Source organism: Cygnus olor, chromosome 3 (assembly GCF_009769625.2).
Source record: "Cygnus olor isolate bCygOlo1 chromosome 3, bCygOlo1.pri.v2, whole genome shotgun sequence".
Taxonomy (NCBI): domain Eukaryota; kingdom Metazoa; phylum Chordata; class Aves; order Anseriformes; family Anatidae; genus Cygnus; species Cygnus olor.
This window is the reverse complement of record NC_049171.1, coordinates 38,987,124-39,007,834: the sequence shown is the minus strand read 5'-3', so window position 1 is coordinate 39,007,834 and position 20,711 is coordinate 38,987,124. Positions and strand designations below refer to the sequence as shown.

Below are 20,711 nucleotides of genomic sequence, written 5' to 3'. Positions count from 1 at the left end.
CATATTTCATTCTCCAAGAACTGAAAGTATATATAAACCATATATACTAGCACAGAGTTTGGGTAAGAAGAGGGAAGCGTGTTTTGCTCCTTTCATAAAAGCACTGATACCTTGCACAGTAGTTATGCCACAGTGGCACACTGCAATCTTGCCAGGCTGGCAAACGGAGGTGAGGAAACCCCACTAATAAAAGCAACGAAATATGGGTGCTGGCAGCAAAGAACCAGACAGGCTGGCAGACAAAGGCTTTGTGGAAGGCTGCTGCTTTCAGGACCAGGAAATATTAACCATTACGGAAAGACAGGATATCATATAAATTTACTTCTTTTTAAAGATTATTTAATCCTAAATTTGGTTTGAAGGATGTCTGGATGTCACAAATCCAGTGTTCCAAGTTTTATGAATTCTTCTGGATAACAAGCAACTCACAAAAACCCTTTCATTGTTTTTCCTTTTGAAGCCATAATGATTACAAAGCTAATAATATCATCCACTGTGAACATTTCCTCAGCAAGCATTTGTTTATTATGTTTTACAGAAGCTATTTTGTTTATATACACTATCACACGTCTACAGAAAATGAGTTTTTGATATTAAAAGCCAGCTTAAGGAAATCTTTGCAAATACTTGGGAATCCGAGGTATGCATACAAACCTCAGGATGAGTGTATATATAACATTTCTAAGCAAATGCGGTCAACATTTCAGTGTAGAGAAAGAACTGGTGGTTTGCAAAAATATTTCCACAAAAAAAAAAACAAACCTTAAAGTCTACAGCTGTCTCTACCGCTGCTGCTTTAATTTTGTTATGAGTAAAAGAAAGGTGAAAGTGCCTTCATGGGCTTCAGAAGTTGCTTGGGGTACTTCACCTGTACTGACCTGTTATTTCTGAGCCATATATTCCTCAGCAAAAGTAATTTTGAAGGGAACTTTGCCTCCCACCACCTTCTCTCTTAAACCTAAAGCCTTGGTTTACATGAGCACTGCTTGCTGCTGAGGCATGTGTAATAGCACGCTTGTATTCAGAAAATAACAACACATCCAAATGGGTCTGTCATTATTTATGGCACCCGTATAAAAAAGTAACTTACAGAACTACTTGTTAGTAAAAATTTAGAATAAAATCTAGACAGCCACACAGGTACATGCCTTCGATTTGGAGGATTTACTATATCTGATTCTTGAAAGAACACTGCCTCCTCTGAACCTGTTTTATCGGATTTGCAATACTTCTGCTGCACCAACCGCTAAATGCCAAACAGTACAAACCTATAGCAGAAATGCTTTTCTTGCCTGTGTGCAAAAGTACAGTATTCTACAGTTCCCAACCTTTCCTACAACCTTTCCCTTTTCTACCCAGTGCTGCGAACCCTCCTGAGGCATGAGCAAGGCCAGTAGTGCACTGCAGAGGCCCACAGGCCTCAGGATTCAGCAGATGAAGCCAAGCTAACCTGATCTAGCACCGAGTATCACCTCCCACTTCAACCTGGAGGCTGGACCAGGTACAGCCTGGGATCATCTGGAGAGCCATCCCAAACAAGTTTCACATGAATCTAGGAATTTCATTAAGTTTAAAAAGTGGAAACAGCCCAAAGATTATAAAGACTATCATCGTATTTGAAGAGCAGCATTATACCCCTCCAAAAAAAAAAAGCCATTTACTGACTGACCAAAATGGAAATGGAAAGCTCAAAAAAATTTCTTGCTCTTACAAAATTATACCAAACTAGAAAAAATTAAACATGGTATTCAAATGAACTAATGCAGTACCCCAGTATTAATCACAGGACAAGACAAATAGTCACAACTACATTGTTTTATTGGTATAAATTCATTTTAATCAGTACATCAAACAGTTTTAATTTCATCAACGATTGCAACAAAGTTAGGATGTGCTTTTATTACAGAGATGTTTAATGATCTTGGACATGATGCAACCAACAGCTGTCTGGACAGAGAAGTGAGCAGGCAGTACTGCACATCAGCTTGCACAACAGTGCCGCACATATTCCTGTCACTGGGATCCCAACCATTCCAACTCAAAAATAGAAAAGTAACACAGAAACAGAAATGCGGAGGGAATGAACAGTTTAACTAAAGGACCTGTCTCTTTTGAAATTAGAAACAGAGTTTAGTAATTAATAAAGTATAAATTCTGATTAGACTTCTAAAGTTTACCATTTAGAGGATCTGTGCTGTTACAAACGTTTCTGAAATTATTTTGGGTATGTTGACTTCTTGGGGTATAGTTTGCCTTTTTTTTCAAAAGCTTACTATAACACCTATGTTTAGGAAAATGTTAGCCAGTAAGCTGCTTTTCATTCAGCCTGCCCATTATTCCCAGTAGTTTGTATCAGATCAAAAATCAGTTTCTCTATTTATTCATATGATCCTTTAATGAGCCAACTAAAAAAATTCCTAACCTGTCTTCATACAGGGACCACCACCTATCTAAGACTTGCTGTTTTAATTTCTCTGGGAAGTAAAAGGATTAAACAAGCTAACCACACACCACACAGAAAGGACAACTGGAAAGACTGAACAGATCTGTTCCTTAGGATACAGGAACAAACAGTTTTGAGAAACCAGTCACTGCTCAAGCAATCCTCAGTGCAAGCTCCTCAGAGCTTGCACACAGCAAGTTAAGGTTACCTTAATTAGTACCATGGTACCACACTTGCATCTTTTTAAGAAAAGCACTTCCAATGGTTTAGCTACATTTATATACTTTCTTTAGATCAGTCAAGCTAGTGCAACACCTTACGCCCTAGACTAGAACTTCAACACATTTAAGCTAGTGTTTAGTTGCTTACATTTAGTTGCTTACTGTTTTTTTTTTTTTTTGGATGACCCCTCCACAATACCTCCCGAAATTTATCAGGAAGGTGGTCAATGCTTTTCGGGACAGTCAATCTTTACAGATCCTGTTTCTATACAAACAGTTCTCTTCCATCAGTAGAAGCCACTATCATCAAAAACAGGCATGCTTCCAAACATATACCCTTCCCTCCACTGAAACCAGCGCAGGCTTTAAAAGTCTGTCTTGCCCCAAGAAAAGGCCAGACAGAAATGCTTCATAGGTCAGAATCAGCCTGTGATCGGATTGAATAATACTTATTTTAGAAGCTTCCAAGTAAATGCCATATTTATGTATAAGGAATATTACCATTGCAGAGAAAATCACTTATAGGGATCTAAAAACCCATTCAGGAATCCCAAAGAGGGATCTAAAATCACTTACAGGGATCCATCATTTATTCAACACTGCAACTAAAAGACAACATATTTGAGATCTCTCTGAAATTTATCACAATACTGAGTACAGCAAACATTACAGCTACATGGAAGTGCACGTTTTTGAAAGCGGTGATACTATTTGATTCTCCTAAAGTCCCTAAAGCACAGGAGAAAATCAACATTGTTTCCCTACCCAACCCCTCCTGGGATTCAAATAGTGTCTCCATTAAGTCACCCTTCTTGAGATGTTTAATGAAGCTTAGCGTGATGCACATGCTCCTGTGTCAACACCAGACTCTTTGCCAGGTTCTGCTGGATTTAGTTGCCCCTCTTCTTTTAGCTTCACTTGTCTAAAGTCTTCCCTGACTTGTTCTAAAAGATCTGGCTTGAAAATGACATCGAGTGCTGTCATTGCCAAAGCTTTTGCTGTGCGCAAAGCATAGAACTGAGCATTCTGTGACCCTATGGAAAAAAAGCAAGAGAAATTTCAGGCCACATTACTAATATTAGATGCAAACTACTAGAGCACCACATAAAGCATATTTTATAAAATAAGATCCTGGAGTTTCAATTACAAGAACAGATTCTCAAAAATCTAGCTGCACTAAGTGTGACTATCTTCTGATGCCTCAAAACAATTTTTCACATGCAGGTGCTTAACTTTCTATTACTGAGGTAAACAAAATGGAAAACAGGAAAGCAAATGTTCACACTTCTCTTTTTAGAAAACAGTTTTAAAATGCTATCTTTATTTGCAGAGCACTGTGCTTTAGGAGTAAAAATTGCTGCTATCTTTTGACTCATGTTTAGAGACTCTTCAAAAATATGCTGCCAGGGCTAACACTTCTAATTTCTTTAGAGTAGACAGTATACTGAAGAGAAGTCTGACTTTTAGTATAAGGAGTGGATCATCTTTCCCATATACATTTAATCTTAAATACAAAAATAGAAGTTACAGAAATTGTCAGTTGCAAAGCTGCAGAGAAAAGCTAAGTCAACTGTTTCAGGGTCCACATTCAGCTCAGATCTCGCAATGCTCAAGGAAAGCTACTGCACTTCTAGATAGCTGTTTATATGCAGCCACTTTTTTTATCTACTACTTACACTTTTACACATTTACTGTACAGTAGCTCTGAACACCACAGTAGCATGGGAAAGCTTTAATCTTGGGCAATTCAAAATATCTAGTTTCTAAATACACCACAGTGAAGAGTCAGCAGCCAGACCCCACAACACCTACAGGTCCTAAATGTGAACCTCTATTTCCCACTTCTACTTACCTGCAGCTTCTGTGTACTGCTCAGTGTGATTCAATGCATCAGAGCCAATATAAAAGTAAGGATGAAGCCCAGGAACTACAAAGGTAACATTTCCAAAGTCCGTGGAACCTAAAAGCAGCATGAAAATTCTCAGTGAATGTGCTGAAGAGTTATAAATGCTGTAGGAAAATGTATCATTGACATAATTTCCATCCCATAATTTTAACAAAATATCCTTTGTCCCAAATACTAAAATGTAAGCATTTCTGATTTTTCATTATCCATACAAAAATTCCCCATCATAGAGCCAAGTTTTTCCTAACTAGCCATCTTCAGATGCTGCTCTCCAGCGTGCTTCTGAACAATAATCTGTCACTGGACTGCAAGGAAATGGTATCGACATGTCCCTGTTCCATTTACTGTTAAATTTTCATCAAGCACCTCCTGATAGTAAGGTGTAATTCAGAAAAGATGAAAGCTCCAAGCCTTGGAGTTTGGCGCAGTCCAGCTATTTCACACCCTGGTAGAGCCCCTAGAACCAGGCCCAGCAGCTACCGCTTTCACCAGTATGCAAATGTTCCACATGAGGTAGGGACTCTGAAGGACAAACAATCTTTAAACAAAAACAGACTGAGGACAACTGTTTTCTGGTGTTTTTTTGATTGTTCTCAGTTATGGAAACATTGACAGCACAAGCACTCTTGAAAAAACAATATCAGATCTAAACTCCAAACAAGACACGAGTGTTTTGTAGATGTAGAGAAATCTTGACAGCAACACTGCAGATTTTAATTATTCTTTCATACCTGACAAGCACTATCAGTGAGACAGTAACTATCCAAAAGTACTGCACTTAAAGATGCCATCCAGAAGTGATAGATCCCTTATAGTAAGTCACCCAAGAGTCCACAACGATGTCCTGAGTGTTTTTGTGTTACTTTAAAGCCAAACAGGTAATCCACTCAGTATTTAAAGTCAAGTTCTCCCCTACTGTTAAGAAGATGTTTAGAAGTTGGAGAAATCGACACACCGGTTACTGTGAAATTCAGGTACCACAGAAAGCATAACACAACCTTGTTTCATATGGGGGTAAAAAGGGATGACCAACTAACAGATCACAATTAACTTTTTTCAGGTCAATCAGAATGTTTTTTTCTTTAGAGATAGCATATGAAAGGACTCTTCCAAAGATTTAAAATTATTTGCAACATATCAGGTAGTATCCATACCATGACATCCTTGTAAAACGATAGAAAAAATATCACTTATGCCTTAAGACTTAGCAATTAATTGGTTGCAGAGTACAGACTTTACATGGAAACATATGGTTATTCAAAGCGAGTCCACAGAGACTACATTCTGTGATCAAAAAGGATAATACTAGCTTACTATTTTCTGCCTGCACACAAATGGAAGCAGAAATGCTTTTCCGAAATAGATTTTCCCGTAAATTCAGTATGGATTTGAAGAGAATTCAACTCCTGGAACAGCAAGAAGTAAATTTTCAGGAGTCTGTACTATTCATACACTCTTTGGTCAATCTGGTAAGACGAATCAGAAGTCTACGAGTTCTGCCTACTCCAGGCTAAACCAAGAGTTGCTGACTTGCCCTAATACACACAATGCTGTAAAAACTAAGCTGGCTTTTTTTCCTGCTCTCACCCAGCAAATGAAGCATTTTAAGTTTCCAGTGCATCCCAGTTCTTGATCATCTAATTCACCTGCAACTGTGTCCATCTCCAACCTTTTACCGGTTCTAAATTATTTTTGCTGAATGTAAGTTATTTAAACCAGACATTGATGGTTTAAAAGATGAGAGTTTGCCAAGTCAAAATTCAGACGGTTTTTAATAAAATTGTGACAGTCAATTCTTCCTGTCAGAAAAATGTTAATCCCTTAGTAACAACCTATCAGCATGTCCCAATAGTTTCCATACAAACATCCAGAACTGTATACTTGCTAGAGATCTACAGATCAGATTTCCATCTGGAAGCATGAATAATAGCACAGGTATCAATACGATATACAGACTCACGCACTATCTTGAACAGAAAGGTATTGGGGACTCCAGCCTCTCAAAAAATATCCTGAAGCAGATGCTGAAGCCTATTCAAGTCACTGAGCACGTAATGGAAGCCAGTTATTACCACAACCATGAGAGGAGGTGAAAATGCATCTGATTCCAGGAAGCCTTTATATTCAGCCCCAGACTTCTAAAGTATATTTTCAAAACGTACTGGCTCCTTATCAACTATGTCAAACCTGTCCACAGGACACCAGCAAAACCTCTGAACACTAAAAATATCAAAGTTATCGTAAGTGTGGGTGCCTCAACTAAGGCTAGGCCATCTGCTTTGGGAGGTCATCAATACCCTGAAGCAGAGCTATCTACCAGCAAGAGGAACAGCTCGTGGCACCTTCTCAAAGCTACCTCATTCTGTCACATCATTCTGGTTGCGTGCAAAACAAGTGGAGCGTGCCACAAGGCACACACGAGGCAGTGTGATTTGATAGACTAAAGGAATTCTTCACAATGCTTAGCTGCCTAGAGCGATACCTGTAAGCAGACCGATACTAATACCCATGTAGAGGTGGCAGCGAGTATGCTCATCTGTTAACGACTTTTCTGCTGTACAGACATGGAGAAGCAACTGAGCTATCTTCCTTCCCTTTCAACAGAAGAAACTGATATCCTAAAAGAAAACATTGAAAACCATATGAAAACTAAACAGAAATAGAGGTCTTGAAAAATACGAGACAAAACACTCAACCCTCCCCCAAACAGGGTTGCAGCACATGAAATTCCACTTCTGTCTCTGGAGACTGCACTTTATTACTCCTGACCCCCCCACCACAAGAATTCACAGGAGAAGCTGTGGAAAAAAAGTCAGTAAAGGCCCACAGCAGCATGCAATAAAAATTTAATTTCTCAAGCATATTTTGACATTTGACAGGCAATTTCAGGACAGGACAGACATACAAGGAGTTTCAGTTTAAGCAAGTTAATGTTTAATATTTAATCTATCATGTAACTTACCTAGGAAAGCACTATTAAAAGTAGGTGTTTATGCCAAGTTCACTGAAAGGATCCCCAGTATTCATATTCAGGATCTCCTGAACCCTTAGTACAATGCTTTGAGGGAAGCAACCGAAAGAGCTCCAGAAAATTTCACTAGATGTTCTAAATAAGGTCCCTCACATTAGCCCCGTTCTTAGGTTAAATGAGCAAAGTAGTAAAGCTTAATTGTACCACACTGAAGGAAGAAAAAACTGCTTTTAATTATAATCTGATTTTAAACACACAAAAATAATTGGAGAAAATATTATCCTAATTTGGAAGGGAAGTAGCAAATACAGGAAAAACAACCAAAATAACACTAGATATGTTGTGGCCCCCCTCCAAAAACTTTGGGGAACTGTCTCCAAACACCGAGATTTCAACTGCCCAAAGATGATGTGCATTTAATATAGAAAATATTAATAACACAATCAAACTAATAAGAACAACTATTTTTACTGAGCATCACCGTTTCCTTCTAACCAACGAGAAAGACATTTAACATGAGTAGCCTATAAATGTTTATATATACAGTTATGAACAGTAGTAAAAGCTATAAAAGTCTTACAAATGCTGCTGATACTTAAAAGAGCTCCTGTAAGAAGATTCAAGGAAGGAAAAAACAACTGTAAAGGGTAATGAGAAACCCACCTAGGCATTCAAGAACTCACCCTCCTATTACTATAGGTCTGAGAAACCAAGAAAATGAAATAGTTTGAAGCACGGTCAAGACCCAGAAGTGAGCACCTACTTGAATCACAACCTTTTGAAAACCAATGTGCTCAATTTGTGAGCTAAAATTAGAAGCATAGAATTATCTGTTAATGGAAAGAGGTTTTGATTAGTTACTGAGATACTTACACTTCCACTTAATCTCTTCAAAAAATCAAAAATTTTAGTTAGATGTAGTAAATTTGTTTATATGTAAGCTTGGACAATATTATTAAACAAGGTTTCTAAAAACTCAATCTTACCTGCACTCATAACATAAAGCAGGATTCTGTATGACAAGCCTCAATTCATTCCAAGTCTTAGTGTTTCTCATTTCAAATATTTTCAAAACATATCAGAACATGATTACTGCTTCTCATGTGCTGGGGCTACTTCTGAGCTTCTAGAGCACACAAACACAGGCCGGAGGTATGATCCTCTTACACTGCTTTAGTTTTTTTAATTTGTCCTTTTCTTCTGACCTGTTTTGTTTAACCTAACTCTAACCCATCATTTCATACACTTGGAAGTTGATCAATCTAACCTTAAGTCACAACAAAAAAACAGATTGAGTTACCTGACAAACCATTCAAAATAGAGTCTTCTGATATAAACTCTATTCCAAGCTTCTTTCCATTCTCCTTGTAAACCTTCTCCAGGCTCTTATTTGGAAGCACATTATAGTAATCATTCTCACCACCTTTTATTTCCACCTAGTCAAAAGGAACAGCTGATTAGACATTTTTCTCCAACCTAAGCCTGTTTAATGTAAACAAGGACTGGAAAAGTTAAGCACATGTCCCTATTTCAGGCCCGTATCAAAATGGACGTAAGTGCAAAGTTCCTTTCAGCAATGTAACATTCAGCCAAACATTAGCCTTGATGAAAACAGCTTGGTTTCTGTCAAGCTTGCACTAGACAGCCAAGTTCCAGAAGCAAAGACTTCATGGACTGCATCTCCACAAACAGCAAACAAAAATGACCTGCAATAGCTTCTAATGATTTCCACTGCAGGTACTATTAAGTTAGGTCAAAAGCAATTTAGTCATCCACCAAATTCTGTTTTACTGTTTTTATATTTAGATCAGTTCCAATAATCACAGCCCTTTTGTTTACGAAGCAGTCCATGGGACCAGGTGGGTGCATCCAAGGGTGCTCAGTGAGAAGGGGGCAGCACTGCAATCAAGGAGCTATCATTTCCAAAATGTCACTGAAGTAGAGGGATGTTCCAGATGACTGAAAGGGTTAAAAGTGACATTTATATTGAAGGGCCAGGAGGATCTTGGAAATTACTGACTGGTAAGACCATCCTGTCCTCAAGTTCCTGGAGAGATCACAAAGCAAATCCTCCCTACGTCCAATACCCAGGCACAAGAACCACGAGGCACTTGTAACATCCAGCACAGATTTACTGAAAAGAAGATGCGGCATAACCACGCTTAGCTTTTCATGACTATGTCTGGCATGGTAGACATGGAACACATTGAGATTTAAAGGGTTATGAGCAGTGGCACAAAAATCCAAATTATTACAGGTTTCTTGCAGTAAATATTGGTGTCATTACTGTTTTAGTGTTTTTATTACTGTTACAGACAACAAGTAACAGTGCACTCAGCAAGTCTGCCAACTATACCAAGCCAGTGGGGAGCAGGTGAAAAGCTGGAGGGTAGAGGCAACAGGTAAGTTGAAGGTTTAACTATATACTATTCAGAAGGATGTCAACAGGCCAAAAAAATAAAAACAGGCTGACAGAAACCTCAAGAACTTCAACAAACTGCAGTACAATGCCCTACACATCTAGGAGAAAAGCATCCCATGCAGCAGTACTGGCCGGGAGCCAACTGGCTAGGAAACACAGTAGGTTGAACAGGGTTCAGTAGCGTTCCTGTGAGGTAACGGGACCGAACGCAAACTGAGCTGTATTAGTAACACCAACCAGCAGGGTGAGGAAAAAAATTCTTCCCTTCTCTGACTCCTGTAAGATCACATCTGGTATACTCTGCTCGGTTTTGTGCTCCTTGTCTCAAGACTGCAGCAAGTCTAGGGGATGGCCACCAAGATGGCTAGGGTGTTGGACACCATGACAGACAAGGAAAGGCTGAAAGAGTTGGGTTTGTTGAGCTTTCAGAAAAGGTGGTCAAGGGGAGATCTTACTGCTGTCTACGGCTACCAGATGGGGAAAGTACAGAGGAGGCAGAACCAGACTTTTTTTTATAGATGCCCAGTGATACAATGAGATGCAACAGAGGAAATTTTTATGGAAAGAACAGAATCACAGTACAGTTAAGGCTGGAGGGTCCCTCTGGAGGTCATCTTGTCCAACCCCCCCACTGAAGAAGGGCAGCCTAGAGCTGGTTGCCCAGGACCACGTCCAGAATACTACTTTTTATCTCCAATACAGAGACCCCACAATCTCTGAGAAACCCATTCAAGTGCTCAGTCATCACAGTACAAATACCAGGAAAATCCTGTTCACCACGAGCTGAGCAGAACACTAACAGGCTGCCTAGTGAACTTGTGGAATATCATGTTGGAGATGGTCACAACTCCACATGGCCCTGAGCAATGTGGTCCAACTGGCTGGGCTCTGAAAAGGGAGTTAAGACCAGATGTCCTCTGGTGGTCTCTCTCAGCCTAGATGATTCTGCGGCATCTTATTTATAAGCCAAAGCTTTCTTTCAAGACACCAATCAACTGAATAGCAAACAGTATCACAGAAGTTTACATTTTTTTCAGCCAAACACCATGCAGAAAAATGCTGGGCCTGAACAAGGAATATCTTATCTCCAGTGTCATAGAAACACAGGACCATGAATACATACTTACTCTGCATCCTGTGGCCAGTGCTGCAGCTTTGAAACAGTTCTCAACCTTCTCTGTCAGAACAGAAAGATCTTTCATCGATGGGGCACGCAAGTAAAACTCCAGCTCAGTGTAAGAAGGAATAATGTTAGGTTTCACACCACCATTTTTTATTATGCCTGCAGAAAGAGAAAAGCCATGTTAACAGTGTCAAACCCAACTGCTTGATCTTCATCCCTGTCATGAAACTCTTAGTTGAACTAAATACAGACAAAACCAAAACATCAGCTAAGCATGAAATACAAAATGCCAAAAATACAGCGCATGGACAAAATTTCATCACCACATCGGATTAAGTGGGATGCGTACATGCTTTCCAGTGTGATTTCATCCTATTCGTTGGTTAGACATCTGTTACGAGCCTAAAGACAAACCAAACTAGCATTTATAATTAATCCCCTGGAATCTGATGCATCACAGTTGTAAAGCAATCTGGCTGTCATCGACAAAAAGAAAGTTGTTATAAAGGCTACCTTGGATTCCATCTTTTAAAGGCTTCCACGTCTAGGCTATTTCCAACTTCTTTTGCCAGCTTGGACAGCAATTTTAATAAGCTACATTTGTCTGCAATACTGGAGTAATGTGTCTACTCCAGGGGACAAAGTACATTAGATTCCTCATACCAATTCTTTGGAATATTGCAGCGTATACTATATGTACAATTTTATTCGAGGGTGAAGTGCTCCCTCAAGGAAACACGACAACTACATAGTTTTCAATTATGGCATCAGAGGCGTTATCATAAAATACCATAGCATTTAGCTATTTCAACAATAATAAGTTGCAGACCTCAGTATCACATTAGATTTTAATGCAGTAACAGCTAGTTACTTTCAAAAGGCTGCCTTTGTTCCTAGGTCTCCTACCCTCAATTTATATATGTCAAATATAACTTTCTCTAGAACCTGAGAAACTATCTTATCTGCTTTAAATGGAAATACTGCAGCACAAAACTACTGATGGGTAATTCTGATGTGTGTCACTGAAGCCTGAAAAGACAGCACTATCAGAAGGCAAATGGGCAATAAATCTTTACCTTTGGTACAGAAAGTCTATAAAGACTAGGAACTCCCACCCCTTCAAGTAGAGCTTTCTTGTCTTGAATACAAAGTAAACAAAGCACTGAATCAAACACCAGTCAGTACTGGTCCCTAAAAGGAACAGCTCAGGTGAGATGGACAGACATCACAAAAAAGGGAACCAGCAAGGCAACAAATAAGCCATCACACGAAACTACGTGACACAACACATTTGCTCAAAACAAGTTGCTTAATGAGCAAACAGCTTCCCCGTCTTCAATGCACTTGTGAACAGAACCGGACCGAGTCTAACAGCATGCAGTCTCTTAAATATGGATATGCAATACTGAATGGAGAGATCTTAAGAAGTAGGCTGTCTTACAGATGGAATCCTGCTCCTAGTTGGAACTTCTTTTTTGCAACCTGTTTAATGCTGCTTGAAAGGAAAAAAAATCTCAATTCCTGTTTTCAAGGGGCAACATTTAGTTGGAAGTGGAGAAAAGATAAACCTATCAAATATTAGACAAACTCACAAGAACATTGTTCAATTACATTAACCACTGCTCAGAGATTCTAGACGTGAAATAATGGAAACTATTTCAGTGCTTGTTAGTGGGCTAAGACTAAGATTTTTAGGATCACTTAAGACAACTAGTGATGTTACTGAAGCCTGCAACACAAGACCTCCAACACTGCTGTAAGTAAAGCGTTCCTAAAATTAAACACCATTCTCGTTGCTTGTATCTTCCCAGAAGCATTTTAAATATTTCCAGTTTGAAAATCAAGTTTATGGCAGCAGTTCTATCAACACAGCGATTTAAGTTTCACTGTAGTTCAGGAAGTGCTACCCCTACAAGGTTTGTTTAGATAGTTTTTGCCTATATTACCCATGTGGCCTTTAGAAACTAAGAAGAATCTACCATTTTAGGCTCAAATCCGATAGACTTGGACACCTTCAACTCCAATCTTAAACCTGCAACATGAGTTTCATATACCCAAGCCTGTAATTGTATGCCTTGTCTCCCACAGAGCAATAGGACAGAGAGCTAAGGCTGTGCCCTCTGTAGGAAGTTCATCTGGGCAAGCTGCACAGCAGAACTGCAAGGATATATTCATCTACAGTGAGAAGGATTTGGGCTTCCAGATTCCATTTCGATATCCTGGAGAGAAATATGCACAAGTATTACATGGCACAAGCAACCAAGACACAATGGTCATTAGCTCAGGACTCCTGGAAGTGTCGTAGTTCATAGAGAAATTTCCAAATAAACAGCTCTACATTCTCAAATTTTTTTAGAAATGGCCGTATTTCTTACTTTAATAATTTCTTAATTTAACAACTTTGAAAAAGCTGTGTTGGGTGCAGCAAGGGAAATCTGTGTCTACAGCTAATGGGCAGCTTCCACCCAAACTTCTGCAACTTTCTCACCATGCAAAAAGAAATGCAAGGTATTCAAGGTAAGTTAAGCTTAATGGTTAACGTATCTTACTACAGAAGGAACACACATTTGTACCTGAAGCTCTACTAGGTATTAAATAATAGAATCCAGTGCACATCTGACTGACCCACTATTCACAACTATAGACTCCTGCCACTGCTTTTTTTTTTTTAGCACTTCAGCAAATAAATTTCAGTCACAGGACCACTATACCTTTACATAAATGTCAACATAAATTACTTTTAATTAATGGAATGCCTACTAGAAAAATGGTGCAGAAAGTAATCATTTTTTAGAAGCATTTAATCTTACGCCTGTGCAAAAAGACACACATTGGCTTTAAGGAATTCAAAGCCCTGTAAGAAAAACTTCGCTGTTTCGTTCTGAACAGCAACATCAGGTGCAAAGACTTAAGATTTGTCTAGTATCTACTTACATACCAGTGTCTGCTTTTGAATCTGACCCATATGTCCATTTCCAGCAGTTAATTCTGACACCAACGTGATTGTAAAAATTACAGACAAACTACTTAAATTAAATAGTGCAATTTCATAATATTTGAGGTGACACTAGTAATTTAATGCAATAATGCAGTATTTTAAATTGTGGAATTTCGTGAGTTAGTATTTGAACAGCCTAAAGTCTTACGTGCTGGACGTCAGATTTAATGAAGGTCTCACCATGAACTCTCCAGGTTGGTTTCATTTGCTGTCTTAAAACAGACAGATTGTTGTATGCAAGAACAGCAGCATCTAATGCATTAACTCCTTCCCAAGGATAAGCAGCAGCATGAGAAGCTTTTCCATAGTATTTCACAGTCACGCTAGGAAATAAAAGGCATTGCTTACTTGCTATTCATTTACTTAAAAACCCTCTAAAATACAAAGTTCCTTTTGTTCACACAATCTTACTTAACTTATGTGCAGCAGAACACCAAACAATTTACCTAGCACTACACTGTTGCAAAGCTAAGCTGTATTTGAGTGCAGGATGGTCCTGAAATATTTCTAGAAAACCAGTGGAATGAGACGACAAAGAACCAATGGGCGAAAGAGTTCCCATAATGTACAGCCTTTCCCGTGGATTGAAGGCTTCAGATACTAATTAAATGTCTCCACTTTTCCATATCTGCCTGCCTATTCTGAGACAAAGCTACTAATATTCTTCTCAGAGGATAATAAACTTTTCTCCAATTCAAAATTAGGAGTTGATTGTCCTAATTCTTGCCAAACTTTTAGATGCGTGCTGCATAAGACAGCAAAAGCACATCAGTAAGATCATATATAACCCATGTCTAAATAAAAAAGTTTTAAGTGTAGTAAAAGTACAACCTAGCATATAAAATATACATTACCATGCTACCTCAAAGATGTTCTTTCCCTGCTCACCTCAAGAAATGCTGGTAGAAATAAATGCGTGCAAAGAGAGAAATCTAGTGCAGAAGTTGTAAAACTCAAAATACTGTACCTACACATATCCAGTAAGATGAAGCCAAGCATGAATTCTTATGAGTGTCACTTCTTAGGCTTACAAAGTAATTTATTTGGTGTTTTGAATTACATGCAAACTCATTACAAGAGGCAACTACTAAATACTTACATCTATATAAAGTATTACCATTTATCAAGCGCAAATACTAGTTTTTAATCAATCCTAGCGATTTTAACTTAACGGGTTTGATCTCAAAACCAAGTCCTGTACATACAACACTCCATCCTCAGGACTTCAGTCTCCTCCAAGACACACCGCTTGGCTCTCACCCAGCCAGGCAGAGCCCAGCTGGACTGCCCCGCCTCCCACAGACACCAACTTAGCCGCTTATCCCGAACTGACCCCTCATGTCCCGGGCCGTGCCACAGCTGTAAGTCCGTAGCTGTACTGAAATACTGGAGAGCGAAGAGGGACACAATGGAGTCCACACTTGCAGGAGAAAAACTCTCCCTCACAGATTACTGTCTGCAATCCAAATCAAGGTTTTGCGGTGTCCCTTTCCTTCCTCCCTTGTCCTCCACGGGAATCTTACACCCTGCTCTGTTGAGTTTTAATTACAATCATCATATATGTAATCAAGAAAACTTGTCCATTAACAACCCAAGCATTAGACTGTGGTCCCTCAAATCAACTTGCGAAGAAAGCAGGACAGATCCCTGGCTGTTCTCCAAAAAAATGGAGAGGAGACAAAGCAGAAAGTCATGTTGCAATCATTTTTGTCCACAAGAAACATGGGCTGCTTAACAAAAATTGTTCTTTCAACATTCATTTTCTTGTAGCCTCTGTTGCTACTTAAGTGTCATGTTCAGAATAAAAACACATTTTGGTGAATAATACAACCCTGAACAAATTCATGAACATCAGCAGAACAACACGGATCCTGTCTGACCAACAAAAAAGTAGGCTGATTAGGTGAAGAGTAACTGACTAAGAATTGGCAAATTATGGCACATATGCACAACAGTTATCCCAATATGTAAATTTGGGTTCAGGCACAAGATGCCAAATTCTGAGTTTGCAGATACAGTAAAACTAATAATGCAGTGATCAGTATTCCTTAAATTCCTTGGGAACAACCGAAAGACCAAATGCAATGCATGATATCAGTCTTTGTACCTCTGGAATCTCATTATTATAAAAATTATGGCATAAGCTGAGTATTTCAAGCTTTTGGAGGTAGCAAGCTCTTTCACTCAGTGCTTCAATTCCATGCCTCCTCCATATTCAAGGTTTAAAGGCTGTCTACAACTTGTATCCAGCAGTAGACTATCACCTCTGAAGGGAGATCCCTAAATCTTACTGTATAAATCAAAAAAGGCCATTACAAGAGATAAAATGAACAGAAAGACAAATGTATCCATGAAAACTGTAGTTTGACGATTATAGTGTTAAGAGACAGCAACCAAAAGCCAAGCAAAATCTCAAAAGGACACTGCAATAAGTAGCTAAGATTCTTTATATGAACAATGAAGGCAAATAAGAGAGGGCTAACTATGGAAGGAAGACTAGTTCTTGCCAACCCTGTCAATTTTTACCATAAAACTAAGCAGTAACTGAGGTAAATTATTCACCAGGAAGAACACTGGCAAAATTAAAATGACCAATAAAATCAAGCATGTAGGCATCTGGAAGGTCATACATTTCATTACAGAACCCAATGCAATACTTGTAAAAAACACAACACAAACTCCTTTGTGCTGGAGGGAAGTTACTAGCGGAGTCCCTGCAGGTTCAGTCCTTGGGATCGAGCATCACTAGTAACTGTGGAATAAAGTGTACTAACAAAAACTGCTGGTAGGACTACTGCTGGGACCCTATGAAAACAGAAGAGGTTTAAAATACCGAAAGAACAGCATGACCCTGCAGATCAACATAGCAAGAACAGAATTAAATTCAAAAACACTTTAGAAATCATGCAGTTCCAGCCTAAGCATTTCTTTGCAAGTTGCTTGCTTGAAAATGACTTAAGAGGAAAGTGAATGAAATAAGTCTATGAAATAAAGCACTAGTCTGCTGAAAGTCAAATCCTTCTAAGATACATTTAAGATTTCCAGGAAACGAGACACTGTGGTTCCAGCATTAGCTCAGTAAGGTCTAACATAATTCCCCTGGCAGAATTGTGAACAATTCTAGTTAGGAACATCCAGCAAGGAGCACTTCAAGACAAGTCTCCCTGAATACAAATGAAGAACGAGCACAGAATAAACACTAGAGCTAATGAAAAGATGGCAAGGCAATGTCCCCATAGAGCTATCTGACAAAAAAAGTGGAGTGAGGGTATGGCTGCTGCCTACACATACACTGGGGATACACATAAAGCAATGCCAAGAAATAATTTGGGCAAAGACAAAGCTGATGTTAGAGTTAATAGCTACAGAATGGCCATAATTAAATTTAGGCTGACAATTAATAAGGACCTGAAGAGCAGTCAGGCTTAGCTGGTTAGCTGTTTCTAAAAGTGGGATAAAAAACAAGCACTTCCACAACTGACTAAAATAAAACATACAGAGAACTACATGCCCTGATATCCAGGAAAGCAAGAAACTACAATCAATGAGATGTCCTGATTATCACATGCATGTATAAGAAATGCCCAGAAATATCGAAGAGAAAACAGATTGGGGGTACACAAGATTATCTCTGAGCAGCCAACTATCTGAATGTCATGCTGAACACTGCACTTTGCACTGCTCAGTGTCCAGAACAGGGTCACGGCTCCTCAGCTGACTGCAAATACCTTGTCTGGAGGGCACCTGCGAGGTCCCCTGCCTAAGTTCAGCCTCTTCCAAGCAGCAACCCTGTTCGGGGAGAGGAACCAAAGACAACAACCGGACAGCCCTTTCCACGTGAACCCGCTCACTCACTCGTGCTCAGCTACATCAGGCAGATACGCAGCATTTTCCTGCGACGGGTGCGCCATAAACACCACATCCAGGTCATCAAACGCCCCGGCGTTTATCAGGTCAATTTTGCCACCTCCTTGCTCCTCCGCAGGCGTCCCCAGCACGGCGATCTGCAGCAGAAACACATTGAGTCAGGGGCGGCACAGCCCGGGCACGAAGCCTCGGCCCTCGGGAGGGCTCTCACCTGCACGGCGACGGGAGCAGGCTGCGGCAGGCTCTCCAGAGCGGCCTTGAGCCCCAGCGCGGCGGCAGCCCCCACCTCGGCGATGAGGTTGTGCCCGCAGGCGTGCCCGATGCCGGGCAGCGCGTCGTACTCGCAGAGGAAGGCGAGGCGGAGCGGGGCGCGGGGCCCCCGCGGCCCGGCGGTGCCCCACTCGGCGCGGAAGGCCGTGCCCAGCTTGTAGCGGGGCCGCACGGCCCAGGCGGCGCCCGGCAGCTCCCCGCTGGCGAAGAAGCGGGTGAGGGCGTCGTGAGCGTGGTGCTCCTCGTAGGCCAGCTCCGGCCGGCTCCAGATGCTGCGGCTCAGGGCGCCCAGCCGCGCCGCGTTCAGCTCCACGCCCTCGCACGCCCGCTGCTTCAGCTCCTCCAGCAACGCCTCCTGCGGCCTCATCGGGCTCCGACGGCTCCTAACGGCTGCCAACGGCTCCTAACGGCTCCTAACGGTCACGCCGCGCGCACCTGCCGAGCAGACACTGCGCCGCCCGCCGCTGCCCCGCCTTTTATGGGCTCTGCCGTGCCGCAGGGGGCGCTGGGAAATGTAGTTCTCTTTGGGGGTCGGGGGCCGCCGGCCATTACGGGCGTCCGAGGCGTGCCTGGAGCTTTGCTGCTGTCCCTCAGACTTTTTGTCTCTCATCATCATATTTGTCTCTCAGACATTTCCTTTATTTCACAGTCCCAGAATGGCTGAGGTTGGCCATCTGCCCCGTTCCCACATGGACACCCAGAGCAGGCTGCCCAGGACCATGTCCAGGTGGCTCCTGAACATCTCCACGGAGGAGACTCCACCACCTCTCTGGGCAGCCTGTGCCGGTGTTCAGTGACCACACAGCACAGAAGTGCTTCCCAGTGCTCAGACAGAACCTCCCATGTTTCAGCTTGTGCCCATTGCCTCTTGTCCTGGCACCAGGCACCACCGAGATGAACCTGGCTCTGCTCTCTTTACACCCTCCCTTCAGGCATTTATGTACATTGAGAAGATCCCTGCTCTTCTCCAGGCTGAGCAGTCCCAACTCACTCAGCTTCTCTGCATAGGAGGGGAGCTCCGGTCCCTTGATCACCTTGGTGGCCCTCTGATGGCCTCCTTCCAAGTCTCTCTTGTATGGAGTGGAAGGGAGGGAGTCATTTCATCAAGTAGATGGAAGTCCTGTTGTTAGCATTCATGAAGACACATAATCTACACAGTGATTATATGAAGGTGCTTTATTAGGCGCCAGAAGTTACGGGCATGCCTGCCCAAATCTAACTTCGTCCGATTTGTTCACTCAGTTCTCTTTTATCTCCTAAAATATTACATATGCATTAAGTTTCACAACATATCTATGTATATTCATTTCCTAACTCCGCCTAGCTCTGCTTTGTATGCTAATTATCTTATCAGTCCTTCTGCGCTTGCGTATTACTCTCTGGTGGTCGTCCGGGTGGTCGTCGGGGTGAAGTAAGATGTCTTCATCAGAGTTGAACTTTTTAACCTTTTCTTCTTACGCATGCTCTCTGAGCCCTTGGTCTCAGTCCAAACCGCAAAGTTGGTTTGATCCAGTTCTCGGGGTCCAAGAGGCCCCAGTTATCTAGATGTCTTGCAAATTGGGCATTCTTTTAGTCCTCCTTACTCCTCATCATGAATTGGTGCATTCTCTCATGCTATCTTTGCACATATATTTTGTATCTTCCAAGTGCAGCCCCAGAACAGTACATCGCAAATGTAACACATATTAAGCAATATTGTATATTTCATCTTCTATTACCAACAGTGTCTGCTTGCAGTTTGTTCCCCCCTTGTCATTTCTGTGGGATTTCTGGCCTTCGAGCATTTGGAGTCCCCAACCGATGCAGCTGACCGGGTTGTGGTGGCTCCAGATCTCGCCAGCAGCATATCGCCGACTCCACAGCCCATGTCCTGGCCTCTTCACCACGGTGTGAATTTCCTGCTCCTTTGGGACAAAGGCAATGCACAGCTGTGAACCTACAGCAACACCCACCATGGATGCTTTCCTTGTTGCAGCCCACAGCACAGAATGCCAAATATGTGGGCTAAGCATCCGTACAGCCCAAACACAGAAAGTGTGGCGATTTTGGGAAGCCTTGGCCTTGCTGCCAGTATGCTGTGTGGCCTGTGTGCGCCATGCTGCTGTCCACAAAAGCCCAAGTGATTGTCTATGGCCTTGCTGACTATCATAATGAAATCCTGATGACCAGATGCATTTTTTTTTCTTCCCCCTGGAGCTGTTGTGCAACACAGCTTTTGTTTGAAATCCCATGTGCACTTATCGCTAATGAGGACGCATCAGTAGTTGGAATGGGTGTGAAGTGCTCATCATGGGTTAATATTAGATACAAGCCAGCTAGCAGGGTCCTTGCCTGTCTAACTGATCTGTACCTGACAAAGTTGAAGTCAGCAGAAACAAAAAGACAAATTCTGGCATTTGTCTTGTATTTATTGAAGTACTGAATTTTTACTTTTTGTTCAGTTTAATGGACAAAACTCTTCTCCAGTCTGTTTATCAACTGTTTATCAAC

General features: G+C 41.2%; 1 protein-coding gene across 3 annotated transcripts; it reads right to left on the bottom strand.

The window, feature by feature from the left end:
- Positions 1-1,798: 1,798 nt before the first annotated feature.
- PM20D2 (peptidase M20 domain containing 2) lies at positions 1,799-19,426 on the bottom strand. 3 transcript variants are annotated; one of them, XR_005818382.1, is made up of 8 exons: positions 18,163-18,687; positions 17,940-18,088; positions 14,265-14,407; positions 11,091-11,245; positions 8,842-8,977; positions 7,053-7,188; positions 4,517-4,624; positions 3,679-3,698 (listed from the first exon to the last, which is right to left on the bottom strand). XR_005818382.1 is itself a non-coding variant. In XM_040552486.1 (7 exons), the coding sequence occupies exons 1-7, from the start codon at positions 18,586-18,588 to the stop codon at positions 3,496-3,498; spliced, it is 1,320 nt and encodes a 439-aa protein (XP_040408420.1). In that variant the 5' UTR covers positions 18,589-19,426; the 3' UTR covers positions 1,799-3,495. The 3 variants fall into 3 exon arrangements, 2 of the variants coding, with proteins under 2 accessions (XP_040408420.1, XP_040408421.1); XM_040552486.1 differs by lacking the exon at positions 7,053-7,188 and having other exon boundaries at positions 1,799-3,698; positions 18,163-19,426; XM_040552487.1 differs by lacking the exon at positions 3,679-3,698 and having other exon boundaries at positions 4,522-7,188.
- Between the last annotated feature and the right edge of the window lie 1,285 nt (positions 19,427-20,711).